The 27014-nt window shown below is 43.7% G+C and overlaps 1 protein-coding gene across 4 annotated transcripts in view; it reads right to left on the bottom strand.

The window, feature by feature from the left end:
* The window catches only part of ASB15 (ankyrin repeat and SOCS box containing 15), a 147440-nt gene that overhangs the window by 15175 nt on the left and 105251 nt on the right, over nt 1-27014 (bottom strand). For all 4 annotated transcript variants that reach the window (XM_075342532.1, XM_075342533.1, XM_075342535.1 and 1 more), the window contains 2 exons: nt 5096-5267; nt 2165-2732 (listed from right to left, as the gene is read on the bottom strand). In XM_075342532.1, coding sequence (XP_075198647.1) covers nt 2165-2732; nt 5096-5267 — 740 coding nt within the window. The remainder of the gene's footprint in view (nt 1-2164; nt 2733-5095; nt 5268-27014) is intronic.

Here is a 27014-nt window from a genome sequence, read left to right as displayed (position 1 = left end):
TGACCCCAGCCTAACACAGATTTAGACAAATTTGTCAGCAATAGTTGAGAAAAAAAGGCCTTTTGTGTACTTTGAAAATGGCTTAGATCTTTGAGTTCAGCTCATGAAAAATGGGAGCAAAAACAAGTGTTGTGTTTATATTTTTGCTCAGTATAGATGTATCTTTTTATTCGTAATGACTATTATTCACTATAGATTCATTAGCTGTATTATAGATACATCTAGAAACTAATTGTATAGTCAGATGTTGTCTATACCGTGGGTTAGCTCTATTTACTTCTTTTACCTGATTTTGTCATTTTCTTATATTTTTTCTTACTGTTTGTTTAGTATAGCATATACACCTCTCAAATTATTGTAAATATTTTATTATATCTTTTCATGGGACAACAATGAAGATGTTACACTTACATGCAACATTAACTAGTCCATGTACAGCTTGTATAACACTGTAAATTTGGTGTCCCCTCTAAATAACTCAACACACAGCAATTAATGTCTAAACCACTGGCAACAAAAGTGAGTACACCTGTAAGTGAAAATGGACACATTTTGCACAATTAGCCATTTTCCCTCCCTGATATCATGTGAGTCATAAGTGTTACAAGGTCTCAGGTGTGAATGTGGAGCATGTGTGTTAAATTTGGTGTTATCGCTCACACACTCTCTCATACTGGTCATTGGAAGTTCAACATGGCACCTCATGGCAAAGAATTCTCGAGGATCTGAAAAAAAGAAGTGTTGCTCTACTTAAAAATTGCCCACGCTATATGAAGATTGCCAACACCCTGAAACTGAGCGGTAGCATGATAGCCAAAACCATAGAGCAGTTTAACAAGATAAGTTTCACTCAAAAAAGGCTTCGCCATGGTCAACCAAAGAAGTTGAGTAGACGTGCTGAGCATCCTATAAAGAGATTGTCTTTTCAAAATTGACATATGAATGCTGCCAGCATTGATGCAGAGGTTAAAGGGTGGGGGGTCAGCCTGTCAGTGCTCAGACTATACGCTGCAAACTGAATAAAATTGGTCTGCATTGCTGATATCCTAGAAGGAGACTCTTCGAAAAGTGATGCTCAAGAAATCCTGCAAACAGTTTACTGAAAATATGCAGACTAAAGACATGGATTACTGGAACCATGCCCTGTGGTCTGATGAGACCAAAATAAACTTACTGTATCTGGTTCAGAAGGTGTCAAGTGTGTGTGGTGGCAACCAGTTGATGAGTACAAAGACAACAGTGTCTTGCCTACAGTCAAAAATGGTGGTGGGAGTGTCATGGTTTAGGGTTGCATAAGTGTTGCCGGCTGTTGGGAGCTACAGTTCATTGAGGCACCATGAATGCCAACATGTACTGTAACATATTGAAGCAGAACCTGAGCCCCTCCCTTTGGATTGGGCTGTAGAGCAGTATTCCAACATGATAATGACCCGAAACACACCTTTAAGACAACCACTGCCTTGCTAAAGAAACTGAAGGTAAAGGTGTTGGACTGGTCAAGCATGTCTCCACACCTAAACCATATTGAGTATCTGTGAGGCATCTTCAAACAGAAGGTGCTGCAGGAGCACAAGGTCTCTAACATCCACCAGCTCCGTGAAGTCATCATGGAGGAACTCTAGTGAACTCCATGCCCAATAGAGTTAAGACAGTGCTTGAAAATAATGATGGCCATACAAAATATTGACATTTTGGGCACAATTTGGCCATTTTCAATTAGAGATGTACTCACTTTTGTTGCCAGCGGTTTAGACAATAATGGCTGTGGGTTGAGTTATTTAGAGGCCACACCAAATTTGCAGTGTTATACAAGCTGGACATTGACTAAATTGCATTTTATCAAAGTGTCATATCTTCAGTGTTGTCCCATGAAAAGATATTATAAAATATTTATAAAAACGGTTAAGAGTATACTGTGTATTATTCCTGATGTAATATCAGAAGTGTGCTGAGCTAATAGGACACTCTCTTCCTACACCTAATATGCAAATTGTTAGATTTAACTTAGATTGTTTATTATTTAGATTAATTGTACTGTACTATTTTATCTTATAGGTTGGAGTAGATAGCTGAAATGGTTAAGTTACATAAATTAGTACATTACATTAAAGGAGGTGCAAGTATATAAAGTAAAAAAATACATTCAAACTGTAAGGCAACTCACATGGGTGTCCCTTATGACACATGATGTCCATCCAGGCAGTACTTCTTCAGAGGTTGTCCATATAAATGATCCACCATACATGTCCCCATGCATGCAATCAAAACACCTCTCAACTTGGTATCCATTATTTAACAACATCCGAAGCATGATTTCATCATTTAGGGCATATTGTATAGCACTTGGAAAATGAGTATCATTCACAAGCATGAAGTAGCAGTTGACATTGGCATTATGAACTAGGAGAAGTCGAACAATTTCATAGCTTCCAGACCGTACAGCTACTAAAATACAGTTCAGAGGATCCAAGTTTGGATTAGCACCAGCTTTTAATAGCATCTCTGTGCATAAAACATCTTTATTTGATACTGCAAAAAACAAGGCAGTCATTCTTTTATCACCATAATTTTCAGATAAATGTTCAGCTAGTAGGTTGTTGACATCAAACCCATTTTCAATAAGTAGTTCAAGGCACTGCATGCTTTGTCCATCCACAGCAGAATGAATAGGACTTATTCCACTTTTTTGAATTGCATGTTGTGATGTAACAGGAATAAGATACTTCAGTGCACTAAATGGAAAGATAAAACATTGTAATATGACCACCCAAAATATTTGCTTTTTCCATTACATGTCATTTTAATGTATCACTAACATATTCAGAAGAATAAAAGGTCTATAGAGTTTCCAAAAAAAGTTAACTAGAGGTGATTAAATCTTTTGCGATTTACATAGTTACATAGTTACTTAGGTTGAAAAAAGACCTAGGTCCTTCTAGTTCAACCTTCCTCCACCAGTTCTACATTTGGTCACTAATTCAATTTGCGGTGTTCAGTAATTTTTTTACAAAAATTTGATTTGCAGTGGATCAAATTCACCACGAACCACAATATAGGAAATCCTCCATTTGCCGTGAAAAAAACATGTAAAACACTCTAAGGTATCCTATGGCTATATCTCACCCTTCTAAGCTTTTTTTATACTAGGCCTGTTTCACACGTCAGTGAAAAACACAGAGGTTTTTCACTGACATGTTAAAAACACATGTGTCCCTCCGTGTTCCGTTATTCAATGAACACGTGGGTTGTCCATGTGCAATCCATGATCCGTGATTGTACATGGAGATAAACTCACCTTTCCCCGCTCCTGCTGTCCGTGGTGCTGAAGAGTCCCACAATGCAGCATCCGTCCGTCGCTGTCTGACCTCTGCAGCTGCTTCTGGGTTGACTGTGCCTGCATAAATGAATATGCATGGCAGTAATTAGCTGGCTCTGAAGCAACAGAGAGCAGAGGCAGAACACAGTGACATGCTTTTTATTTTCAATGTCCGTGTTTTTCTGGTATGTGTTTCATGGACCACACCATAGTGTGGTCCGTGGGACATCAGTGATACCAGATAAAAACGGACATGTCTCCGTGCGGAGCACACAGACACGTGTCTACGCCACACGGAGACATGGTCAGTGAAAAATCACTGATGTGTGCGCAGACACATTGATTATAATGGGTCTCATATGTCAGTGATTCTGGTACGTATAAAAACTAGCACATACGTACCAGAATCACTGATGTGTGAAAGCGGCCTTAGGAATATAAAAGAGACCTCACCACCGTAACAGATGGTAACCTGATAGTAATTAATTATAAGTATGAAATTAAAAACTGTCCAAAAATTATCCCTCTTAGTCATTTGTAATCTGGAAGACTGTTCTGTACAAAACACTGACTCAAATAGATGATGTTGCTGTCATAGGTAAAATCATCCTTTTGTGACTTAGATGAGTAATGTCCCATATAATCCATAATGTCTTCCACTCCTTCATCACTACTACACTTGCCAGAGGCAGAAGAGGCCAAGCGTGTCTTGCATTTGGTTGTACTGCTGACAGACCAACAGGTGCCAGTGATTTGGGGGTTCTGCCAATGGTAGTGGCTCCCAAAGTATTAGCCATGTTATTTTTTTTTTTACACTTCCATTTTTATTGCCACTTTTTCTTTTACCATACATTTTATACAGTACCATAATTAACTTTTGGCAATCTTTTCAACTGCAATTATTCAACCCTTTTAAAAAAGAACAGAACAAAAATTGCTACGTAGGTAGGTCAATATATGGAACGTGATGTGTAGTTATTAAGTTGCTCTAGTAAAACTGGTATTAAACAACACATATGCACAGTTAAATGTCTGCATTTCTTTTTCTTTTTAAAAAATATTCAGGAATATTCAACATCCCTTCTCAAAATGACCAAATTAGAAATGCTGTGTAGATGCACATCAAAAAACAGCACCTGTAATAAGACACTGTACTAGAGTATGTTCAGACGTTGCAACCTGCTCTCTTGGCAGTAAAAAAGCTGTTTTCAAAAAGCATTTAATTTGCATAAAGTTCATGAAAAAAAAGCTGCAAAAACACAAAGTGTGAACATAGCCTAAGGCGGGCTTTACACGCTGCGACATCGCTAGCATCATCTAGCACCCTGTACTGTCCTCTCGTTCATCTCTCCAGACAATCGTCTGGAGCTTTCAGACTCTTCTGGATGGACACCTGCAAGATGACACACTCAGATGGCGCCATTACATGATCACATCATCTGAGTCATAAAGAGACTGCCGTGCAGGAATCTGAGAATGTTTTTTTGCAGTTCCACTTCTACCTTCTATAAATGGCAGTGGAGGAATGCTCCCTGCCAAGCCATGCGCTACCGGACTAGGCACTTACCAAAACTTTTGCATTGACATGATGTTGACCCCCATGGTACTTGGATACATTCAGGAAAAGGAGTTGAGAGCTTGCTGTTTTTTAAGATTAAGTTTGCCAAGTGTGTATTTGTGCTTATGCTGTGACGAAAACTTCCAGATGATTCAGAAGGATCACCACTATCACTATTCTAATTTCATTTTATGTTATTTTAGCCTATCTGGTGTACTTACAGATAATGTCCTCCATAGGCTGCTTTGTGAATGGGAAGATAACCCTCTTTATCTGGCATATTTCCACTACCACCATATTCCAAAAGGAGAGCAATGCAATCTGGATTTCCTCCAGTAGCTGCATCAGCAAGCACTGTGGAGCCATCATCTGCTTCTATGTTGATATCTCCACCTAGAAGATTTTTATTTACAAGTCAGAGATACTATAAAAATAAATTGAAAGGTAACATGAAGGAAATGTAATAGAAATTAATTATTTTTCTGCTTCTTTCAGGTCTGCTAAGCAAACGTATTCTAGGAGTGATACCTTTATTGGCTAACCATTAAAATAATATGTGCAACTTCTCAGACCAGAACGAGAAACCTCAATCATCAGTATAAAATAATAAACTTTATTGTATAATCAATATTAGAAAAACACACCCAGTGATTGTGAACACACACAAGGGCATACAAAGAGATTATGGGAGCAACCTAAATGGGACCCTTCTAGTCTCTTTAAGAGGTCAAGCTCCTATATAACCTACGGGGTAATATGTACAAATATATATATAAAGCGCCATATTTTTCTCTGGGCGCCCCCGTTCAGATTCAATTTTTCTCTCAATGCACCCTCAATAAAAAGTATTAGCCACTAACGGGGCAGGGGGATGGAGGAGAGGGGAGAACATTCTCTATGGGGTCCCTATCTCACCCTATAAACCTCACTCCTACCTACCAACGGAGGGTATGACGCCGTAACTGTTTTGGGCGCCCCCGTTCCACGTCGGCTTGCCCTTAATGCGCCCTGACTACAAGTGGGTAATTACTAAAAAATGGCACAACACTCGTACGTGATTCAAGATGATAGAGTAATGAACCCACAACCTGTGTTTTGATAGCATAGATATCCTTTCTCACCAGAATTTTGAATAATCAATATGCTATTACTTAAATCCATACGTTTGTAACCATTATACATGGAAACACACAAACTTCAAAATATGCAGGTATATCAAAATGCACTTAGATAGTCAAGAAGTTAACAGATTCCTCAATCATGCATTTTTGTTTTAGAATAATCCTACATGTTAGGAAGAAAAGCAACACATCAAAAAATGCAACAATTAAAAACTCAAAGGGGGAATTTTTAAATTCCAAATACTTCCCTTTAGATGTATGTTTTCATACGGCCTCGACGCGTTTCCCCTTCATTTTAGATTCAAGGATCATCAGGAGGCAAAAAAATCCTAGCTGTCAGGTGTGGTGATCCATGGCTGTGTGCCCTGACCACAGAGTGTGCAGGGTTTAAAAGCCGGCGCCATTAGGTCACATGGAAATGTCGGCCAATCAAAATCACTGACTAATTTGTCTCTGCTGATTCCACTGCACATGCCACCCAGATGCACGCAGGCGCTGTGTAGTTATATGCAGTTTCAGACAGGTGCTGCAATTAAACAAATGCGGCCCTTATTCCCTTAAAGTCTCCAGATGAAATCCACCCCCAGACTAACACAATCACCATCCCCCATAAAAGATGATAGAATCGAGCGATGCTTATATATCACATGCGCTCTGCTTAATCAAGATACTATATACTGTAACATATCCATTCTGGTATCTTTATTTAACATCATGACACCTTAAATCCTGGGTGATATGACACAATCGTGCCTGCACGCTGAACTTCCAGTATAACATATCTCAGAAGCCTCCACTCGCAGCACCCAATCAGATGCTGCGATTCGGAAAACCCTCCAATCATACGGGTAACCGCATCTAGCCCAATCACCAGCGTCCACGTCACCAACAAGGACACCTCCCAGCCATCCAATCAAAATATGCATCTAGATTGACGTTACCGCGCATGCGCACCAGGACACCAGCATCGCCGACATATGAGAAGACTCCATCGCGCATGCGCGATGGAATCCCGGCTTCGCATAAGCGTCCCACTACTGCGTCTGATCAGATACCAGAAGCACAGCTGCGCACGCGCGGAGACACAAAAGCTTCTGTGGAGCACAAAACACAATCCTTACAGGGTTCAAAGGTGATTAGGTGAAATTTTAGAGAGGTATCACATACTGTCTAATAACAGCGTAATTTAAAGGGATGTCACACACTGTCTAATAACAGCACAATTTAAAAGAAGGAGGGGGGGAGGGGGGGAGGGAGGGAGAAAGGGAAAGGAAAAAGACAATGAAAAAGGGCCTAAAATTTTCAAAAGCAGCAACCAAAACCAACTAATCAACGCCAGTGATTTTGAACACCTTAAGATTATATACAGTCATATGAGAAAGTTTGGGCACCCCTATTAACCCCTTCACCCCCGGCCACTAAAACACCCTAATGACCGGGCCATTTTTTGCAATTCTGACCAGTGTCACTTTGACAGGTTATAACTCTGGAAGGCTTCAACGGATCCTGGCGATTCTGAGATTGTTTTTTCGTGACATATTGTGCTTCATGTCAGTGGTAAATTTAGGCCGATATTTTTTGCGTTTATTTGTGAAAATTTAGGAAATTTGGCGAAAATTTTGAAAATTTCGCAATTTTCAAACTTTGAAAATTTATGCCCATAAATCTGTGAGATATGTCACACAAAATAGTTACTAAATAACATTTCCCACTTGTCTACTTTACATCAGCGCAATTTTCGAAACAAATTTTTTTTCCGTTAGGAAGTTAGAAGGGGTCAAAGGTCATCAGCAAATTCTCATTTTTCCAACAAAATTTACAAAATAATTTTTTTAGGGACCACATTACATTTGAGGTGACTTTGAGAGGCCTAGGTGACAGAAAATACCCAAAAGTGACCCCATTCTAAAAACTACACCCCTCACACTGCTCAAAACCACATCCAATAAGTTTATTAACCCTTTAGGTGCTTCACAGGAACCAAAGCAATGTGGAAGGAAAAAATGAAAATTTTACTTTTTAACACAAAAATGTTACTTTAGCCATAAAATTTTCATTTTTACAAGGGAGAAAAGAGAAAGTACACAATATAATTTATTGTGCATGTTCTCCTGAGTACGCTGATACCCCATATGTGGTAAAAATCAATTGTTTGGGCGCACGGCAGAGCTCGGAAGGGAAGGAGCGCCATTTGAATTTTTGAACGCAAAATTAGCTGCACTCATTAGCAGACGCCATGTCGGGTTTGAAGACCCCCTGAGGTGCCTAACCAATGGAGCTCCCCCACAAGTGACCCCATTTTGGAAACTAGAGCCCTCAAATAATTTTTCTAGATGTTTGATGTGCACTTTGAACCCCTGGGGGCTTCACATAAGTTTATAGCGTTGAGCCGTGAAAAGAAAAAAAAATTTTTTTACCACAAAATGGTTGCTTCAACTAGGTAGCTTTTTTTTTCACAAGGGTAACAGGAAAAAATGCACCATAAAATGTATTGTGCATTTTCTCCTGAGTACGCAGATACCTCATATGTGGTGGAAATCAAATGTTTGGACACACAGCAGTGCTCGGAAGGCAAGGAGCGCCATTTGAATTTTTGAGTGCAAAATTAGCTGCACCTGTTAGCGGACGCCATGTCGGGTTTGAAGACCCCCTGAGGTGCCTAAACAATGGAGCTCCCCCACAAGTGACCCCATTTTGGAAACTAGAGCCCTCAAATAATTGTTCTAGATGTTTGGTGAGCACTTTGAACACCTGGGGGCTTCACAGAAGTTTATAGCGTTGAGCCGTGAAAAGAAAAAAAAAATTTTTTACAACAAAACGGTTGCTTCAACTAGGTAGCTTTTTTTTTCACAAGGGTAACAGGAAAAAATGCACCATAAAATGTATTGTGCATTTTCTCCTGAATACGCAGATACCTCATATGTGGTGGAAATCAAATCTTTGGACACACGGCAGTGCTCGGAAGGCAAGGAGCGCCATTTGAATTTTTGAATGCAAAATTAGCTGCACTCATTAGCGGACGCCATGTGGGGTATGAAGACCCCCTGAGGTGCCTAAACAATGGAGCTCCCCCACAAGTCACCCCATTTTGGAAACTAGAGCCCTCAAATAATTTTTCTAGATGTTTGGTGAGCACTTTGAACACTTGGGGGCTTCACAGAAGTTTATAGCGTTGAGCCGTGAAAAGAAAAAAAATTTTTTTTACCACAAAACGGTTGCTTCAACTAGGTAGCTTTTTTTTTCACAAGGCTATCAGGAAAAAATGCACCATAAAATGTATTGTGCATTTTCTCCTGAGTACGCAGATACCTCATATGTGGTGGAAAGTAATTGTTTGGGCGCATGGCGGGGCTCAGAAGAGAAGGAGCGCCATTTGACAGCAAAATTGGTTGGAATCATTAGCGGACGCCATGTCACGTTTGGAGACCCCCTATGGTGCCTAAACAGTGGAGCTCCCCCACAAGTGACACCATTTTGGAAACTAGAGCCCTCAAATAATTTTTCTAGATGTTTGATGTGCACTTTGAACACCTGGGGGCTTCACAGAAGTTTATAGCGTTGAGCCGTGAAAAGAAAAAATTTTTTTTTACCACAAAACGGTTGCTTCAACTAGGTAGCTTTTTTTTTCACAAGGGTAACAGGAAAAAATGCACCATAAAATGTATTGTGCATTTTCTCCTGAGTACGCAGATACCTCATATGTGGTGGAAAGTAATTGTTTGGGCGCATGGCGGGGCTCAGAAGAGAAGGAGCGCCATTTGACAGCAAAATTGGTTTGAATCATTAGCGGACGCCATGTCACGTTTGGAGACCCCCTATGGTGCCTAAACAGTGGAGCTCCCCCACAAGTGACACCATTTTGGAAACTAGAGCCCTCAAATAATTTTTCTAGATGTTTGATGTGCACTTTGAACACCTGGGGGCTTCACAGAAGTTTATAGCGTTGAGCCGTGAAAAGAAAAATTTTTTTTTTTACCACAAAACGGTTGCTTCAACTAGGTAGCTTTTTTTTTCACAAGGGTAACAGGAAAAAATGCACCATAAAATGTATTGTGCATTTTCTCCTGAGTACGCAGATACCTCATATGTGGTGGAAATAAATTGTTTGAGCGCATGGCGGGGCTCAGAAGAGAAGGAGCGCCATTTGACTTTTCAAACGCACAGACGCAGTGCACTGATCGGCCGCTGCAGGACGCACGGTCGGATGCGATAAAAAAAAGCGTCGGGGATACGTAAAAAAAAAAGTCACGCCAAAAATTGACCATGGATGCAGATCCGTTATGTGCATCCCTGATCAGCGCTTGGTGGGACGCACGGACGGATGCGATACAAAAAGCGTCGCAAATATGGAAAAAAGTCACGCCAAAAATTGACCATGGATGCCGATCCGTTATGTGCATCCCTGATCAGCGCTTGGCGGGACGCACGGACGGATGCGATACAAAAAGCGTCGGGGATACGGAAAAAAGTCACGCCAAAAATTGAGCAGGGATGCCGATCCGTTATCTGCATCCCTGATCAGCGCTCGGCGGGACGCACGGACGGATGTGATACAAAAAGCGTCGGGGATACAGAAAAAAAAAAGTCACGCCAAAAATTGAGCAGGGATGCCGATCCGTTATCTGCATCCCTGATCAGCGCTTGGCGGGACGCACAGACGGATGCGATACAAAAAGCGTCGGGGATACGGAAAAAAAAGTCACGCCAAAAATTGAGCAGGGATGCCGATCCGTTATCTGCATCCCTGTTCAGCGCTTGGCGGGACGCACGGACGGATGCGATACAAAAAGCGTCGGGGATACGGAAAAAAAAAAGTCACGCCAAAAATTGAGCAGGGATGCCGATCCGTTATCTGCATCCCTGATCAGCGCTTGGCGGGACGCACGGACGGATGCGATACAAAAAGCGTCGGGGATACGGAAAAAAAAAAAAAAGTCACGCCAAAAATTGAGCAGGGATGCCGATCCGTTATCTGCATCCCTGATCAGCGCTTGGCGGGACGCACGGACGGATGTGATACAAAAAGCGTCGGGGATACGGAAAAAAAAAAAAAAGTCACGCCAAAAATTGAGCAGGGATGCCGATCCGTTATCTGCATCCCTGATCAGCGCTTGGCGGGACGCACGGACGGATGAGGTGTAAAAATGGACAGGGGATACGGAAAAAAAAAAAAAAAGTTATACTCACAGTACCCAGAGGACTAGCAGGAGGATCACTGACCAGAAGAGCTGCAGAGGAATAGATGGCAGAGAGATGGACAGCTTTACAGGAGCAGCAGGCAGATCAGCAGAATGCCCAGGAAGGACCCAGCGATGGACGCAGACGTGATCAGGCCAGTGAAGACAGGTAAGAGGACGTCGGGGGAGAGCAGAGGGGGAGAGGGGGGGGGTGAGAGCAGAGGGGGGGGGGTGAGAGCAGAGGGGGGGGTGAGAGCAGAGGGGGAGGGGGGGAGACCGGAGAGGGAGCTGCAGAACAGAGATAATGGGGGAGGCAGTCAGATCGCGGGGGGAGCAGATCGGGATGTCGGGGGGGGGGGGGGGGGTTTGGGTTGGGGGGAGCAGATCGCGGGGGGGGGCACGGCAGGGGCTACCATGGCAGCGCGCAGGGGCACCACGGGAGCGCGCAGGGGCACCACGGGAGCGCGCACGGGCTGGCTGCAAAGTGAGCACAGTACTCACGTGCAGCAGCGGTGACAGCTAGGGCGGCGGCGGCGGCAGCAGCAGCGGCGGTGGCGTGGTACCACAAGTACCAGCCACTGCACGCTGCAGCCATGTTGGGGGAGGGCTCGCAGGCCAGCACAGGCCTGGGGAGGACGGCCACCGGCAAATCACACCGCCCCACTGCACACTGATTGGAGCGATTGCGCGTCATAGCACGATCGCTCCAATCAGTGCTGCAGGGGCTGGGGGAGACATGTTTGATGTCCACCTATGATATGCTGCAGCAGCTGCGGCATCTCATAGCTGGATCTCACAGGATCGCACTAATTCGGGCATTATTTTTGCCGAAATTAGTGCGATCGATGTGGTTGGCGGTTCAGATTTGAACAGCCAATCACATCGATCGTCGATAGGGGGTGGCGATGCCGCCCCCCCTGGGGTCAAGCAAAGGTCCCCTGCTGTAAGAAACAGCAGGGGACATCATTTGAAAGCCGTTGCTATGGCCACGGCAATCAAATGAAGTTTAGGCAGTAAAATTACGTCCCTGGTCGTTAAGTCACGTTAAAATAGGACGTAATTTTACTGCCCGCGGTCGTGAAGGGGTTAATGTTAACCTTTTTTCTTTATAACAATTTGGGTTTTTGCAACAGCTATTTCAGTTTCATATATCTAATAACTGATGGACTGAGTAATATTTCTGGATTGAAATGAGGTTTATTGTACTAACAGAAAATGAGCAATCCGCATTTTAACAAAATTTGACTGGAGCAAAAGTATGGGCACCTCAACATAAAAGTGAAATTAATATTTTGTAGATCCTCCTTTTGCAAAAATAACAGCCTCTAGTCGCTTCCTGTAGCTTTTAATGAGTTCCTGGATCCTGGATGAAGGTATATTTGACCATTCCTGTTTACAAAACAATTCCAGTTCAGTTACGTTTGATGGTCGCCGAGCATGGACAGCACGCTTCAAATCATCCCACGGATTTTCAATGATATTCAGGTCTGGGGACTGGGATGGCCATTCCAGAACATTGTAATTGTTCCTCTGCATGAATGCCTGAGTAGATTTGGAGCGGTGTTTTGGATCATTGTCTTGCTGAAATATCCATCCCCTGCGTAACTTCAACTTTGTCACTGATTCTTGCATATTATTGTCAAGAATCTGCTGATACTGAGCTGAATCCATGCGACCCTCAACTTTAACAAGATTCATGGTGCCGGCATTGGCCACACAGCCCCAAAGCATGATGGAACCTCCACCAAATTTTACTGTGGGTAGCAAGTGCTTTTCTTGGAATGCCGTGTTTTTTTGCCTCCATGCATAACGCCTTTTTGTATGACCAAACAACTCAATCTTTGTTTCATCAGTCCACAGGACCTTCTTCCAAAATGTAACTGGCTTGTCCAAATGTGCTTTTGCATACCTCAGGCAACTCTGTTTGTGGCGTGCTTGCAGAAATGGCTTCTTTCGAATCACTCTCCCATACAGCTTCTCCTTGTGCAAAGTGCGCTGTATTGTTGACCGATGCACATTTACACCATCTGCAGCAAGATGATCCTGCAGGTCTTTGGAGGTGGTCTGTGGATTGTCCTTGACTGTTCTCACCATTCTTCTTCTCTGCCTTTCTGATATTTTTCTTGGCCTGCCACTTCTGGGCTTAACAAGAACTGTACCTGTGTTCTTCCATTTCCTTACTATGTTCCTCACAGTGGAAACTGACAGTTTAAATCTGTGAGACAACTTTTTTTATCCTTCTCCTGAACAACTATGCTGAATAATCTTTGTTTTCAGATCATTTGAGAGTTTTTTTGAGGAGCCCATGATGCCACTCTTCATAGGAGATTAAAATAGGAGAACAACTTGCAAATGGCCACCTTAAATACCTTTTCTCATGATTGGATACACCTGCCTATGAAGTTCAAAGCTCAATGAGGTTACAAAACCAATTTAGTGCTTTAGTAAGTCAGTAAAAAGTAGTTAGGAGTGTTCAAATCAAGAAATTGATAAGGGGGCCCATACTTTTGCAACGGTCAAATTTTGTTTAAATGCGGATTGCACATTTTTTGTTAGTACAATAAACCTCATTTCAATCCAGAAATATTACTGAGTCCATCAGTTATTAGATATATGAAACTGAAATAGCTGTTGCAAAAACGCAAATTGTTATAAAGAAAAAAGGTTAACATTAACAGGGGTGCCCAAACTTTTTCATATGACTGTAGGTGTATAGAACTAGTGCCCGTAAATCCCCTTTCTCGGGGCAATGACGGGTTGGGTATATAACATTCGGGACAAGATATAATATTTTTTATTTTTTTTCTTCATCAATATGAGACGAATTGAAGTAAATGAGAAAGAAGGAAAGTTATATTGTATATGAAAACATTTTTATATATATATTTTTCTTATAGAAATGGGGAATAAGTTAGCCTATCATTTAGTCCACTCGGCACTTGTGTTTTTAGAAAATAAATCCATCTACATTCTCTCTGTAGAATCCTCTTATCCAGATCGCCACCCCTAGGGCTTGGTTTAACCACTTCAATAATAACAAACGAGATGGATTTACTAACACCCTGATGAAATTCCCAGACGTGACGGGCCAGGGGGGTGTCCCTCTTGTGTCTAATGTCCCCTAGATGCTCTCCGATACGTCTGCGTAGCTCCCTTGTCGTCTTACCTACATAATTTAGGGGACAGCTGCAAGTAGCCATATAAACCACCCCACTTGTCTTGCAATTGCAAAAATCATTGATAACATATTTTTTACCGGTACTAGCACTGCAAAAACTTTTCGATTTGACAACCCAATTACAATATTTGCAGTCCCCACACCGGAAACACCCTAAAGGTTTCCTATCAAGCCAAGTGCCTGGGGGAACTGGTCTCTGATAGTGGCTATGAACTAGTTGGTCCCTAAGCGAAGTTCCACGTCTGTAAGTAATGGATGGACGGGGAGCAATGTTGTTACAAATATCTGGATCTGCACGAAGGATTCCCCAGTATTTTCGGAGTATGCCATAGATTCTTTCTGACTGGCAGTCAAATGTTCCAATAACTCTAATGATTTCCTCATCGTTTGCCCTTACCCGAGGTTGTAAAAGGGATTCCCTATCTCTATTGAGGGCATGCTTAAAAGCTCCTCTCAACACGTCATCCGGATAACCTCTTTGTCTAAAGCGCTCTTGTAGGTCCCTAGACTGCTCAAAAAAATCATTTCTCTTAGAACAGTTTCTCCTCATACGGAGATATTGTCCTTTAGGTATTCCACGTTTTAGAGGGATCGGATGGAAACTATCCCATCTTAAGAGGTTATTTGTTGACGTTGGTTTCCTATAAGTTCGAGAGGAAAGGTGTCCCTGGTTATCCACTGAAAAAACAATATCCAGTAAAGCCAGTGATGATGACTCTATTTCGCTTGTAAACGACAAACCGAATTCATTAGTGTTAATCTCCTTGATGAATCTATGGAAGTCTACCTTACTGCCTGACCAAATCAAAAAACTTCTCAGACCACAAAGGCCCCTTCGTAAGGCCATCTGCATTTTGTTACTGTTAATGGGGCATGTTAATGAAGAATGTGCTCCTCTATGATGGTGATGAGAGGACACTTCTAACAACGATATTCCTTAAGTTGGAGTGCTGGTAGTTTGGGGAATATTTCTTTCAGTCCTATGGTCTTTGTGGAATATGTGATGAAGATAAGCACCAATTTTTCTTAAGATGCTCATGTGCTGGTTGTATGTGACCACAAGAGGCACCCCTGCTGTTATCCTACCTCTGTTTGTAATCAAGGAGGCTGCTTATTGAGATCCTTGTAGCTCTTTGGATCTGTTCATCTATTACCAGTGGATGGTATCCTTGTTGTAGGAATGTATTCCTGTGATAGTTGTGCTGCCCAGGGCTATGGGGTACTCGGTCCCGGGCCGTATATGTTTGAGGATGCTGTGTCACGGGTGTGTAATGGCCGTTGCCAATTTCCGTGACCCTGAGGGTCGCTTGAAAGGAGTTTATATACAGGGTATTTTAGAGAGTTTATGTCATGACGCCACATGCGGGTGCGGTTATGGTGATGGAACCGCCACTGCACAGTCTCTCACCTCTGGGGCTGATGTTAATGGCAGCCTGGTAATTGGGCCCTCCGCAAGTAGGGCCAGGGCCCCAGGGGGTGAATGGTGGAGTTCGGTGTGGAAAGAAGGGAGACCATACGATGGGGATGCAGTGCAACTGGTGTTTACTCACAGCGGTGGTGATTCTGGTTCACTGAGGATGGCTGGTTTTGAACCCTGGTCCCTTTTGTCCAAGTGCCGGTGTGTAACTTGGTGGCTTCCTTCCCCTGCACCTCTCACTGGTTGGTGGAACCCCGTGGCTTGGAGCGTCTGGGGGTCCCCTTTTGTTTGACGTTTAGTCTGTGGTCCGTACGGCGGGCAGTGTGAACCCTGTAGGGTCAGTGTTCTGTTCTGGTCCCTGGCTCTCTCGTTACTGCTGGTGCCCCTGGATTCTTGGGTCAGTGAGGTCCTGGATGGTCCCCTCACTGTGCATGTATTTGTCAGGTAGCCTCAAGCGTTCGCCTGACCTAGGGCCCTGTGCCCCGTTGGTGCTTTGGTTCCAGGGGTACCTCATTGTACCCTTCCTGCCAACCACTCTCCTTCACCAGCTAGGTCACTACTACATGACCCCGTCTGAAGACACATCAGTCTCCTACAACTGTCACTACAGACTGAACTACTGTCTTTCTCCTCCCCCCCTGGTGGTCGTCTAGGGGACTGGATCGGCTCCACCTCTGGGTGGCCATCCATTGGGTCCCAAACTAGTCAGTCACCCATGATTGGGAGATGGGAAACTGGGGATGTTTATGTGTTTTGATGTTACCGGCACTGGTCTTCCAGGTCCCTGGGGGTAGGCCCTGCATCTTTTGACAGTATGCAATACCTTGTAGTGCCCTGATGGGTTCAGGCTAACCATTAAAATTATATTTGCAACTTCTCAGAGCACAAAGGCCTCTTCGTAAGGCCAACTGCATTTTTTACTGTTAATGGGGCATGTTAATGGGGAATGTGCCCATCTGTGATGGTGATGAGAGGACACTTCTAACAAGGAGATTCCTTAGGTTGAAGGGCTGGTAGTTCGGGGAATATTTCTTTCAGTCCTGTGGTCTCTGTGGAATATGTGATGAAGATCAGCACCAATTTTTCTTAAGATGCTCATGTACTGGTTGTATGTGACCACAAGAGGCACCCCTGCTGTTATCCTACCTTTGTTTGTAATCTGCCTATTGAGATCCTTGTAGCTCTTTGGATCTGTTCATCTATTACCAGTGGATGGTATCCTTGTTGTAGGAATGTATTCCTCATTGATAGCAGGTGTAGTGTTATAACCTAATTGAACAGATCCAAATGTACCTACCTCAGAGGTTGACTGTAGATGATGAATTTTTTTGTGTGTCTTGGATGAAAGATGTTCCATCTCAGATACCCTGGACATCTAGTGGGTTTATGGTAAATTGATGTCTGTATAGTATTGTTTTTGAAGTACAGTGACAAGGAAAAGAGTAAAGCTGTTTTGAACTTTTGACTTTCAGGCTCTTTAACTGTCACAGGTGTGTCACAGTTGACAGACAACCCTGTGGGGACCGGATGCAGAAGGTCGCTGCGTTTGGCCGCACAAACTTCTCCATAATATGCTATCACAGATCTGCATCTCCTGGCATAAAACCCAAGTTTTTTTTGCCAAGAGATACAGATTTGGTGCTGAAATGTATACCCCATATTCTTGCACCTAATCTGCATCTTCTTGAAAAAAAAAAAACACATCAAAACACAATGTGATTTTGATGCGATAGTGATACGAAATTTTGCCTGGAAATGCAGATTTGTGCAGGAATATGGTAAACAAATTTCAGCATCAAATCTGCATCTCTTGTCAAAATAAATGCACAAAAATGGTTTTGATGCCGTTTTGGTGCAGTTTTCTGTCAGGAAATGCAAATTTGGTGCTGAAATATCTGCATCAGATTTCTGTACCAAATTTAAATTTCCTGGCAGAAAACCTCACCATAAAATATGTTTTTGTGTGGTTTTTTTTGCCAAAAGATGCAGATTTGGTGCTGAAATTCCCTAAATCTGCATCTCTTAGAAAAAAAATCACATCCCTATTACATCAAAACCGCATTGTGTTTTGATGCAATTTTTTGCCAGAAGATGCACCTGAGGTGAGGTCATTGAGTTTAATGAGGTCACCTGAGGTCAGGTTACCTGCAGTCACAAATGCAGGACTATTGGAACCTCCAGCTCTGATCACAAATGAACGGAGTGACGTCATTGCTCATCACTGTGGTTCACTCATTCTCTGCCCACAGTGTGTGGTTATGTTCTGTGCTTGCGCGCTTTGCCTTTAGTATGTATGTAGCAGAGCCAGAATCGTCCTGGGATCTCGTGTGGATTATGTTGGACCTGGCTGGTTTTTGGGTAATTAAAAGGGAGAAAGAGGGTGTTTTTTGTGTTTTATTTCAAATAAAGGATTCTTTCTCTGTTGTATTTCTTTGCACTTACAGATTAGTAATGGGTGTATCATGGATGGCCCCATTACTAATCTAGGCCTTAGTGGAGCTGTGAGCTGTCATTAACTCCTTATTACACTGATTGCCACAGCACCAGCACAATCAGGATGAGCCGAGTAAAGTTCTAATGGATGTGGCAATCCTGGGTGGCTGCAGGCTACTATTTTTAGGCTGGAGTGGGCCCAATAGTCATGGACCTCCCCAGCCTGAGAATACTAGACCCCAGCTATCAGATTTATAATGGTGGAGTATCAAAATTGGGGGAGATCGCATGCCAGTTTTTAAAGTATTTATTTAAATATTTAAAAAAAAAGCCACCTGCGGTCCATCTTATTTTGATACACAGCCAAGATAAGCACATTTCATGGGGCTGCAGACTGTAGCTGTATGCTTTATCTGTGCTGGGTATCATAATATGGGGGGAACCTACGCCAATTTTTTAATTTATTTATTTTTTTCACCAATATACATACACAAACATCTTGTGTGATTGCAAGCAGTCAGACATGCTGTCACACAGGGAGGGGGTGCGATCTGACTACAAGCAATCACAGATGCCAGGACTGCTGGTGGGCGGGGGAAGCAGTGCATATACATGAAGTTAATGAACGGCCCCAGAAGTAGTATGAGCACCCCGGAACTAGTGTTACAGCCACACAGGAGACTGGTAAGCATAACACACCTACTTTTCTCTTTTTTCTCCTTTATTTTTTTTTATTTCCTGAGTTGCCAAATCTGGATTTCTTACCTGGAGATCCCTGAGAACTCCAGGCTCAGGTTCAGTGCACAGTTACTTTTGGACCCGGACTTTTACAGTCCGGGTCCGCCCATCACTAGTCTCAATCTAACACCTGGATTTATGACTCCCTACATCAGGGGTCTCAAACACGCGGCCCGCGGGCCGCATGCGTCCACTCGTGGTAGTTCGTGTGGTTCCCAGGCCCGTGCCCCTGTTCACTATCGCGGCAGGTGCAAGGTCCGTAGCCACTGTCTGCGCTTTATGTCAGATGAATGTGTTGCCGGCGCTGCGCTCTCGCGCCGGCAATACAATCATCTCACATAAATCACTGACAGTGACACTGCACCTGCCGCGATAGTGGACAGGGGCACGGGCCTGGGGGCCGCATAAAGCAGAGATGAGGCAGTGGAGGGAGCGCGGGACAGGTGAGAAGAATGGTTTGTGTGTGTGTGTGCGTGCGTGCGTTGGACGTTAACCCCTTAGCGACCTATGACGTACTGAGTACGTTATGGCTCCCTGGTACTTAAGGACCCATGACGTACTCAGTACATCATGGCGAAATCGCAGCCCCGGTGGCTGCGATCGTTGCAAATACCTTAGATTCGAGGAGGAGGGTACCTCAGGAGGGGTGGTGTCTCCTCCCCGGACCTACGGAGGCTGTGATTGGCTGACGAACGCCGCTCAGCCAATCACTATTGAAAATCGCTGAAACATTGAAGTCCAGCCCTGATCAGTGCAGCTGTAGCTTTGATCATTGGCTGGAGCTGGGTGACCTGTGTTTCACCCGCCCCCAGCTCTGATTGGAGAGACCGGCCTTGTAACCGATCTCTCCAATCACTGTGGATCTGGGGCCGCAGACCACTCCCCTCAGCTTCACTCCGGCGTTTGTGGAAGGTGAGGGGATCTGCTGACCCATTACTACAGGATGGGGACAAAGTGCGCACATTACTATGAGATGGGGATAAGGCTGGGGACATTACTATAGGATTGGGACATTACAAGGATGGGCACAATATTATTGGATGGGGACATTATTACTATAGTATGGGGACATTACTATAGGATAGGGACTAGGATGGGCACATTACTATAGGATAGGGACTAGGATGGGCACATGACTATAGAATGGTGACAAGGCTGGTGACATTACTATAGGATGGGGACTAGGATGGGCACAGTACTATAGGATGGGCACATTACTATGAGATGGGGATAAGGCTGGAGACATTACTATAGGATTGGGACATTACAAGGATGGGCACAATACTATTGGATGGGGACTTTATTACTATAGTATGGGGACATTACTATAGGATAGGGACTAGGATGGGCACATTACTATAGGATAGGGACTAGGATCGGCACATGACTATAGAATGGGGACAAGGCTGGGGACATTACTATAGGATGGGGACAAGGTGGGCACAGTACTATAGGATGGCGACATTACTACAGGATGGGGACAAGGTGGGCACATTACTGTAGGATAGGGACATTACTACAAGGGGACAAGGATGGGAAACATTACTATAGAATAGGGATAATGCTGGGGACATTACTATAGGGTGGGAACAAGGTGAGCACATTACTAAAGGATGGGCACATTACTATAGAATGGGGACAGTACTATAGGATGGGGACATTGCTACAAGGGGACAAGGATGGGGAACATTACTATAAGATGGGGGACAAGGATGGACACATTACCATAGATTGGGGACATTACTATAGGATGGGGACAAGGATGAACACATTACTATAGCATGGGGACAAGGATGAACATATTACTACAAAATGGCGACAAGGATGGGGAACATTACTTTAGGATGGGGACAAGGATGAGCACATTACTGTGGGATGGGGACTAGGATGTGGCACAATACTACAAGGGGACAAGGATGGGCACATTACTGTGGGATGGGGACTAGGATGGGGCACAATACTACAAGGGGACAAGGATGAGCACATTACTGTGGGATGGAGCACAATACTACAAGGGGACAAGGATGGGCATGTTACAACAATATGGGGAACATTACTAAAAGATGTTGGTCAAAATTTCTATATAGTGCCAATTGTAAGACTATTAGTTACAAGAAAGGAATAAAATGTAAAACAAAAAAAAAATGTTTATATTTAAACAAAGAATGTGCACGTTTGCTATAATGAACAAGTGAAAATGTTCAAAATCAGTGATCCCAAGGTGTGTAAAAAAAAATAAAATATATATATTATATATGGTACCAATAAAAATGTCACTTTGTCCTGCAAAGAATGCGGCCCCCCAAATTATTTTTTTTCCTCTGTGCGGCCCATATACCCAGCCGAGTTTGAGACCCCTGCCCTACATGGACACACGTCACACTTCCACCAGACCGACTCCAGGTCACTAAGCCATCCCTTCCACAACATCTCCACTTGTATCAAAAATCTTAATTTGATTTCCTTGGCTTATTTCTAGGAGGCATCACCCCATCTGTCCCACGCACAAATGTCCTGTTGTAACATCTCTTAAATGTCATTTGCCTCAGTAATTCATTTGTAAACCTGTCTGACGAAGGAGCCATTGTGCTCTCAAAGCTTGCAAATATAATTTTTTTTGTTAGCCAATAAAAGTGTTACTTCTAAAATACTTTTGTATTTTTTATTCATAAAAGTATTTACATCGATTTTTCTGCGTTGCAAGTTACTACAATATAATTTTGTATTGGATATCATAGGTCTGCTAAGCTAAATTCAATCCTATCCAGGCCTCAGATAGAATCGGAGAGTGGACAAATCTGCTTGAGCATAAAGTGCTGACAGAGTGGCTTTGTACATCCTGTTCCTCATGGATAGAGATGTGATATGATAGCCACAATTGTGGCTGGAGACTGTCTAAAGTCATGTGACTGTATTTAAAGAAGACTCCAAAAAATGAAAAAAAATGTTAAAAAATTCACACTATTGCTATTAAATTAATGTACAGGTGCATAAATAAGCCAAGTTGCCAATAAAGAAACGTATACACACGATGCATCAGCATACTGCGATTAATGAACATGTGAACTCCAATATTGCTGTAAATGTTACAAATGTAGGGTGCTTAAATTAACATTTCTTGAACAAAAATTGCAAAAGCCATCCAACCACATTAAGGTGTACCTTTAATATGGATATTCCCTATCACTAATGTCTCACCTGTCATTGTGCCAAGCCAGGCCTCATCTGCACTGGAAAAAGGTGAAGAAAATCAGACATAGCTTATTATTAAAACCTTGTTTGAAAAAAATGGGTGGAAGATGTAATTCAGCCTTAGGGGTGCTTTACACGCTATGACATCGCTAGCATCGGCTAGCGATGTCGCGTATGATAGCACCCGCCCCCGTCGGTGGCACGATATGTGGTGATGGCTGCGTCACACGCACATACCTGCTCTGCGACGTCGCTGTGACCGGCGAACCGCCTCCTTTCTAAGGGGGCGGTTCGTTCAGCATCACAGCGACGTCACAGCAGCGTCACTAAACCACCGCCCAATAGAAAAGGAGGGGAGGAGATGAACGGACGGAACATGCCGCCTACCTCCTTCCTTCCTCCTTTTCTGGTGTACGCAAGTATGGAAATGTTTGTCATTCCAGCGGCGTCACACATAGCGATGTGTGCTGCCGCAGGAACGACGAACAACATTGTTACTGCAGCAGCAACGATAATTGGAAAGAGGGGGGCATGTCACCAATGAGCGATTTTGAACGTTTTTGCGACGATCCAAAATCGCTCATAGGTGTCACACACAACGACATCGCTAAAGCGGCCGGATGTGCGTCACAAATTCCGTGACTCCAACGAGATTGCTTTAGCGATCTCATAGCGTGTAAAGCCACCTTTAGAAGGAGCCACAGTCTCCAATATAAGTTATAACCTATCTATATCTCAAGCCGCTTATAAAAGGTACACCTTAATGTTTTTGCACTTTCTGTTAAAAAATGTTAACTAAGCATCTTAAGTTTTTTATTTAGAATGAAATGCAGTTGATGTATTCATTAATCGCAGTGTGCGGACACAGTGTGTTTGGTGGGGGGGAGCTGCCTTCATCCAGAGAGTGGACATGAAACTTTTATACATGTACTTGTTAATTAGTTAGAGATGAGAAATCAGCGCTTGATCTTCCCTATTTACTTCAGCAGCAGTATCAATACAAAAAACTACCCCTGTTTTGCATAAATTGAAATTAAATTAAAACATAATACTGGATCCCTGCTAGAAATAAATAACTCTATAGGTAATATACTTAAAGATAATCTGTCAGATGATTTTGTAGTACAATACTAATGTTATCTTTAAATAGGGCTTAAGTAGATCTTTCAGGATCAGTACATTTTATTGCTCTATGTTATGCTGTTATCTTGTTGTTAATTGGGTAGAATAGAATATAGGTCCCAGCTGTTGTCACTACATAGATCCAAAAGGAACCCTAAAAGCGCAAGCCAGTCTAACTGAGATACAAAAGCTGAGGAAAAGACATGATGAGGAGGTACTCAGGAGCTCAGATGCTTGGTGGAGCAATACCTTCTCATTGTTCAACCCCACAAACTGGTTTAGGCCTCCGACACAGTCACGTGAAATTCACGCACGTGCCGAGAGACACGTATTTCCCCTGCGTGTTGCGTGCAGGTAAGTACGTGTCTCTGGTACGTACGGGCCACGTGTGTTCTCCGCATGCTATCCGTGATAACATACGGAGAACAGGTTATTTACATACTCACGTGGTCCTTGCTGCTGTCCGTGGTGCTGATCTTCGGTCTCCAGCACAGCCCTCCCGTCTCCCCGCTGCTGCTGCTGCCAGGCAGTGAAGTGAATATTAAATGAGAATAATGAGCGGCAGTCGGCAGAAAGTGACAGCAGTGGCAGAGACAGGAGGGCTGGAGAAGGTGAGTTAAGGTTTTTTTTTTTCTCTGACACGTGTGTTTTCTCTGGTGCGTGTCACATGGGACCGCATCCACATTACACCCGTGTGGTAAGGGTGTGGGCCGTGTGACACCCGTGCTACTGGAGAAAACACTGACATGTCAGTGTGTAGAAAAACGCACAGACGTACAAACGCACACGAACACACGTTCCATGTGGTTTTACGTGTGTGTGCCTGCTACAATAGGGTAGCATTGCTGAACGTGTCTTCATGCCGCTGGTACGTGCAAAAAATGGCAAACACGTACCGGCGGCACGGATGTGTGTCGCAGGCCTTAAGGGAATAGGAGGATGGTTAATGGGAATACTGCAATCAGTATTCCAAGTGCTACTCTGTCTATTAGTTGCATATGTAGTGTTTAAATTGTTAATGGCCTTAATTTCCTGCTGCTTGAAGAAATGCAAATACAGTGATTATTCAGCACCAATATGAAATTTCTAACATATACTTCTCTTCTGCTCTTTCCCATAGAATCATCTTGGCGTATTATGATGTGCCTCTTGTCCGGAGGTATGCAGGCTCAGTACCCAGAGGACGGATGTGGATTTGAAGACTTCACATCCCCAGGCAACCCGCGGCTTGAACAGCATCCGGTGACCAGCCTGCTATTCCAGCTTCTCGATGGGATCAAGTCCCATCAATGCACGCCAAAGGGGGGATTGTGAGGAAAGAGTTAACTTAAAATTTAATAGATATTCACACTACTCGCAAAGAAGCACAAACAGACTCTACGTTCCAGGCACTGAGAAAGAACCAAGGACGCTGAAAGATATGTCTTGCCGAGGACAGATAAGACTTGTGCTTAGACAAGGACAAACTTAGGGCGGCTTTGCACGTTGCAACATCGCACGTGCGATGTCGGTGGGGTCAAATCGAAAGTGACGCACATCCGGCGTCACTTTCGACATCATAGTGTGTAAATCCTAGATGATACGATGAACGAGCGCAAAAGCGTCGTTATCGTATCATCGGTGTATTCTCCGATATTTCCATAATGCCGGTGCCGCGACAGGTACGATGTTGTTCCTCGTTCCTGCGGCAGCACACATCGCTGTGTGTGAAGCTGCAGGAGCGAGGAACATCACCTTACCTGCCGCCGGCGGCTATACGGAAGGAAGGAGGTGGGTGGGATGTTTACATCCTGCTCATCTCCGCCCCTATTGGCCGCCTGCCGTGTGACGTCGCTATGACGCAGCACGACCCGCCCCCTTAGGAAGGAGGCGGGTCGCTGTGAAACGGCCGTAGCAATAATGTTCGCTACGTCAGCTATCACAAGATATCGCATCTGCGACGGGGGCGGGGAATATCGCGCTCGGCATCGCTATCATCGGCTAGCGATGTCGCAGCGTGCAAAGCCCGCCTTAGTTATGAGAAATGAACCTTGGTCATGCTTTGCTGGGAAATGAACTTTACACTTATGCTGGAAAGCTTAACTTAGTTATGTGTTGTGATCCGGAACCATGGAAGACCACCATAAACATACACCATTTGTGTATGTATTCTGTATGTAACCCCTTCTCATGTACAGCACCATGGAACTAATGGTGCTCTATAAATAAATAATAATAATAATAATAATAATAATAATAAATCATTGGTAAAAGGTGACAAGAGCATTGGCAACTAATCTGGCCGCCATCCCCTTACTAACCATCAACACTAGAAGTAGAACACTAGAGTTGGAATGGACCTCCTGGGTCATCTAGTCCAACCCCCTGCTCAAAGCAGGATTCATGAAATCAGCCCAGACAGATGTCCGTCCAACCTGTTTTTAAAGACTTCCATTGAAGGAGAGCTCACAACCTCTTGTGGCAGTCTGTTCCACTCATTGATCACCCTCACTGTCAAAAAGTTTTTTCTAATATCTAATCTGTGTCTCCTCCCCATCAGTTTCATCCCATTGCTTCTAGTCTTTCCTTGTGAAAATGAGAATATAACTGATCCCTCTACAGTGTGACAGCCTTTAAGATATTTGTAGACAGCTATTAAGTCTCCACTCAGTCTTCTCTTTTGCAAGCTAAACAATCCTAAATCCTGTAACCGTTCCTCATAGGACATGGTTTGCAGTCCAGTCACGATTCTGGTCACTCTTCTCTGAACTTGCACCAGTTTGTTGATGTCTTGTTTAAAATGTGGGGCCCAGAACTGGACACAGTATTCCAGATGAGATCTGACCAAAGAGGAGTAAAGGGGGATAATGACTTCACGTGATCTAGACTGTATGCTTCTGCTAATACATCCTAGAATGGTGTTTGCCTTTTTTGCTGCTGCGTCACACTGTTGACTCATGTTCAGTCTGTGATCTATTAGTATACCTAAGGGGTACTTTGCACACTACGACATCGCAAGCCAATGCTTGCGATGCCGAGAGCGATAGTCCCCACCCCCGTCGCAGTAGCGATATCTTGTGATAGCTGCCGTAGCGAACATTATCGCTACGGCAGCTTCACATGCACTCACCTGCCCTGCAACGTCGCTCTGGCCGGCGAACCACCTCCTTACTAAGGGGGCGGGTCGTGCAACGTCACACGGCAGGCGGCCAATAGAAGCGGAGGGGCGGAGATTAGCGGGATGTAAACATCCCGCCCACCTCCTTCCTTCCGCATAGCCAGCGTGAGCCGCGGTGACGCAGGTAGGAGATGTTCCTCGCTCCTGCGGCTTCTCACACAGCGATGTGTGCTGCCGCAGGACTGAGGAACAACATCGTATCGTCACTGCACCGAAATTATAGAAATGTCGGACACTACACCGATGATACGATTACGACGCTTTTGCGCTTGTTAATCGTATCATAAAGGATTTACACACTACGATATCGACAGCGACGCCGGATGTGCGTCACTTTCCATTTGACCCCACCGACATCGCACCTGCGATATCGTAGTGTGCAAAGTACCCCTAAGTCTTTTTCACACATGCTTTTGGATAGCTCTATTCCTCCGATGCTGTATATGCTCTTTTTATTATTCTTGCCAAGATGTATGACTTTGCATTTCTCCCTGTTAAAAACCATTCTATTAGTTACTGCCCATTGTTCCAGCTTGTTTAGATCTTGTTGAATCGGCTCTCTCTCTTCTCTAGTATTAGCTATTCCCCCTAACTTTGTGTCATCA

Source organism: Anomaloglossus baeobatrachus, chromosome 4 (assembly GCF_048569485.1).
Source record: "Anomaloglossus baeobatrachus isolate aAnoBae1 chromosome 4, aAnoBae1.hap1, whole genome shotgun sequence".
Taxonomy (NCBI): domain Eukaryota; kingdom Metazoa; phylum Chordata; class Amphibia; order Anura; family Aromobatidae; genus Anomaloglossus; species Anomaloglossus baeobatrachus.
The sequence above is the reverse complement of the archived record's forward strand: the minus strand, read 5'-3'. Positions and strand labels throughout refer to the sequence as shown.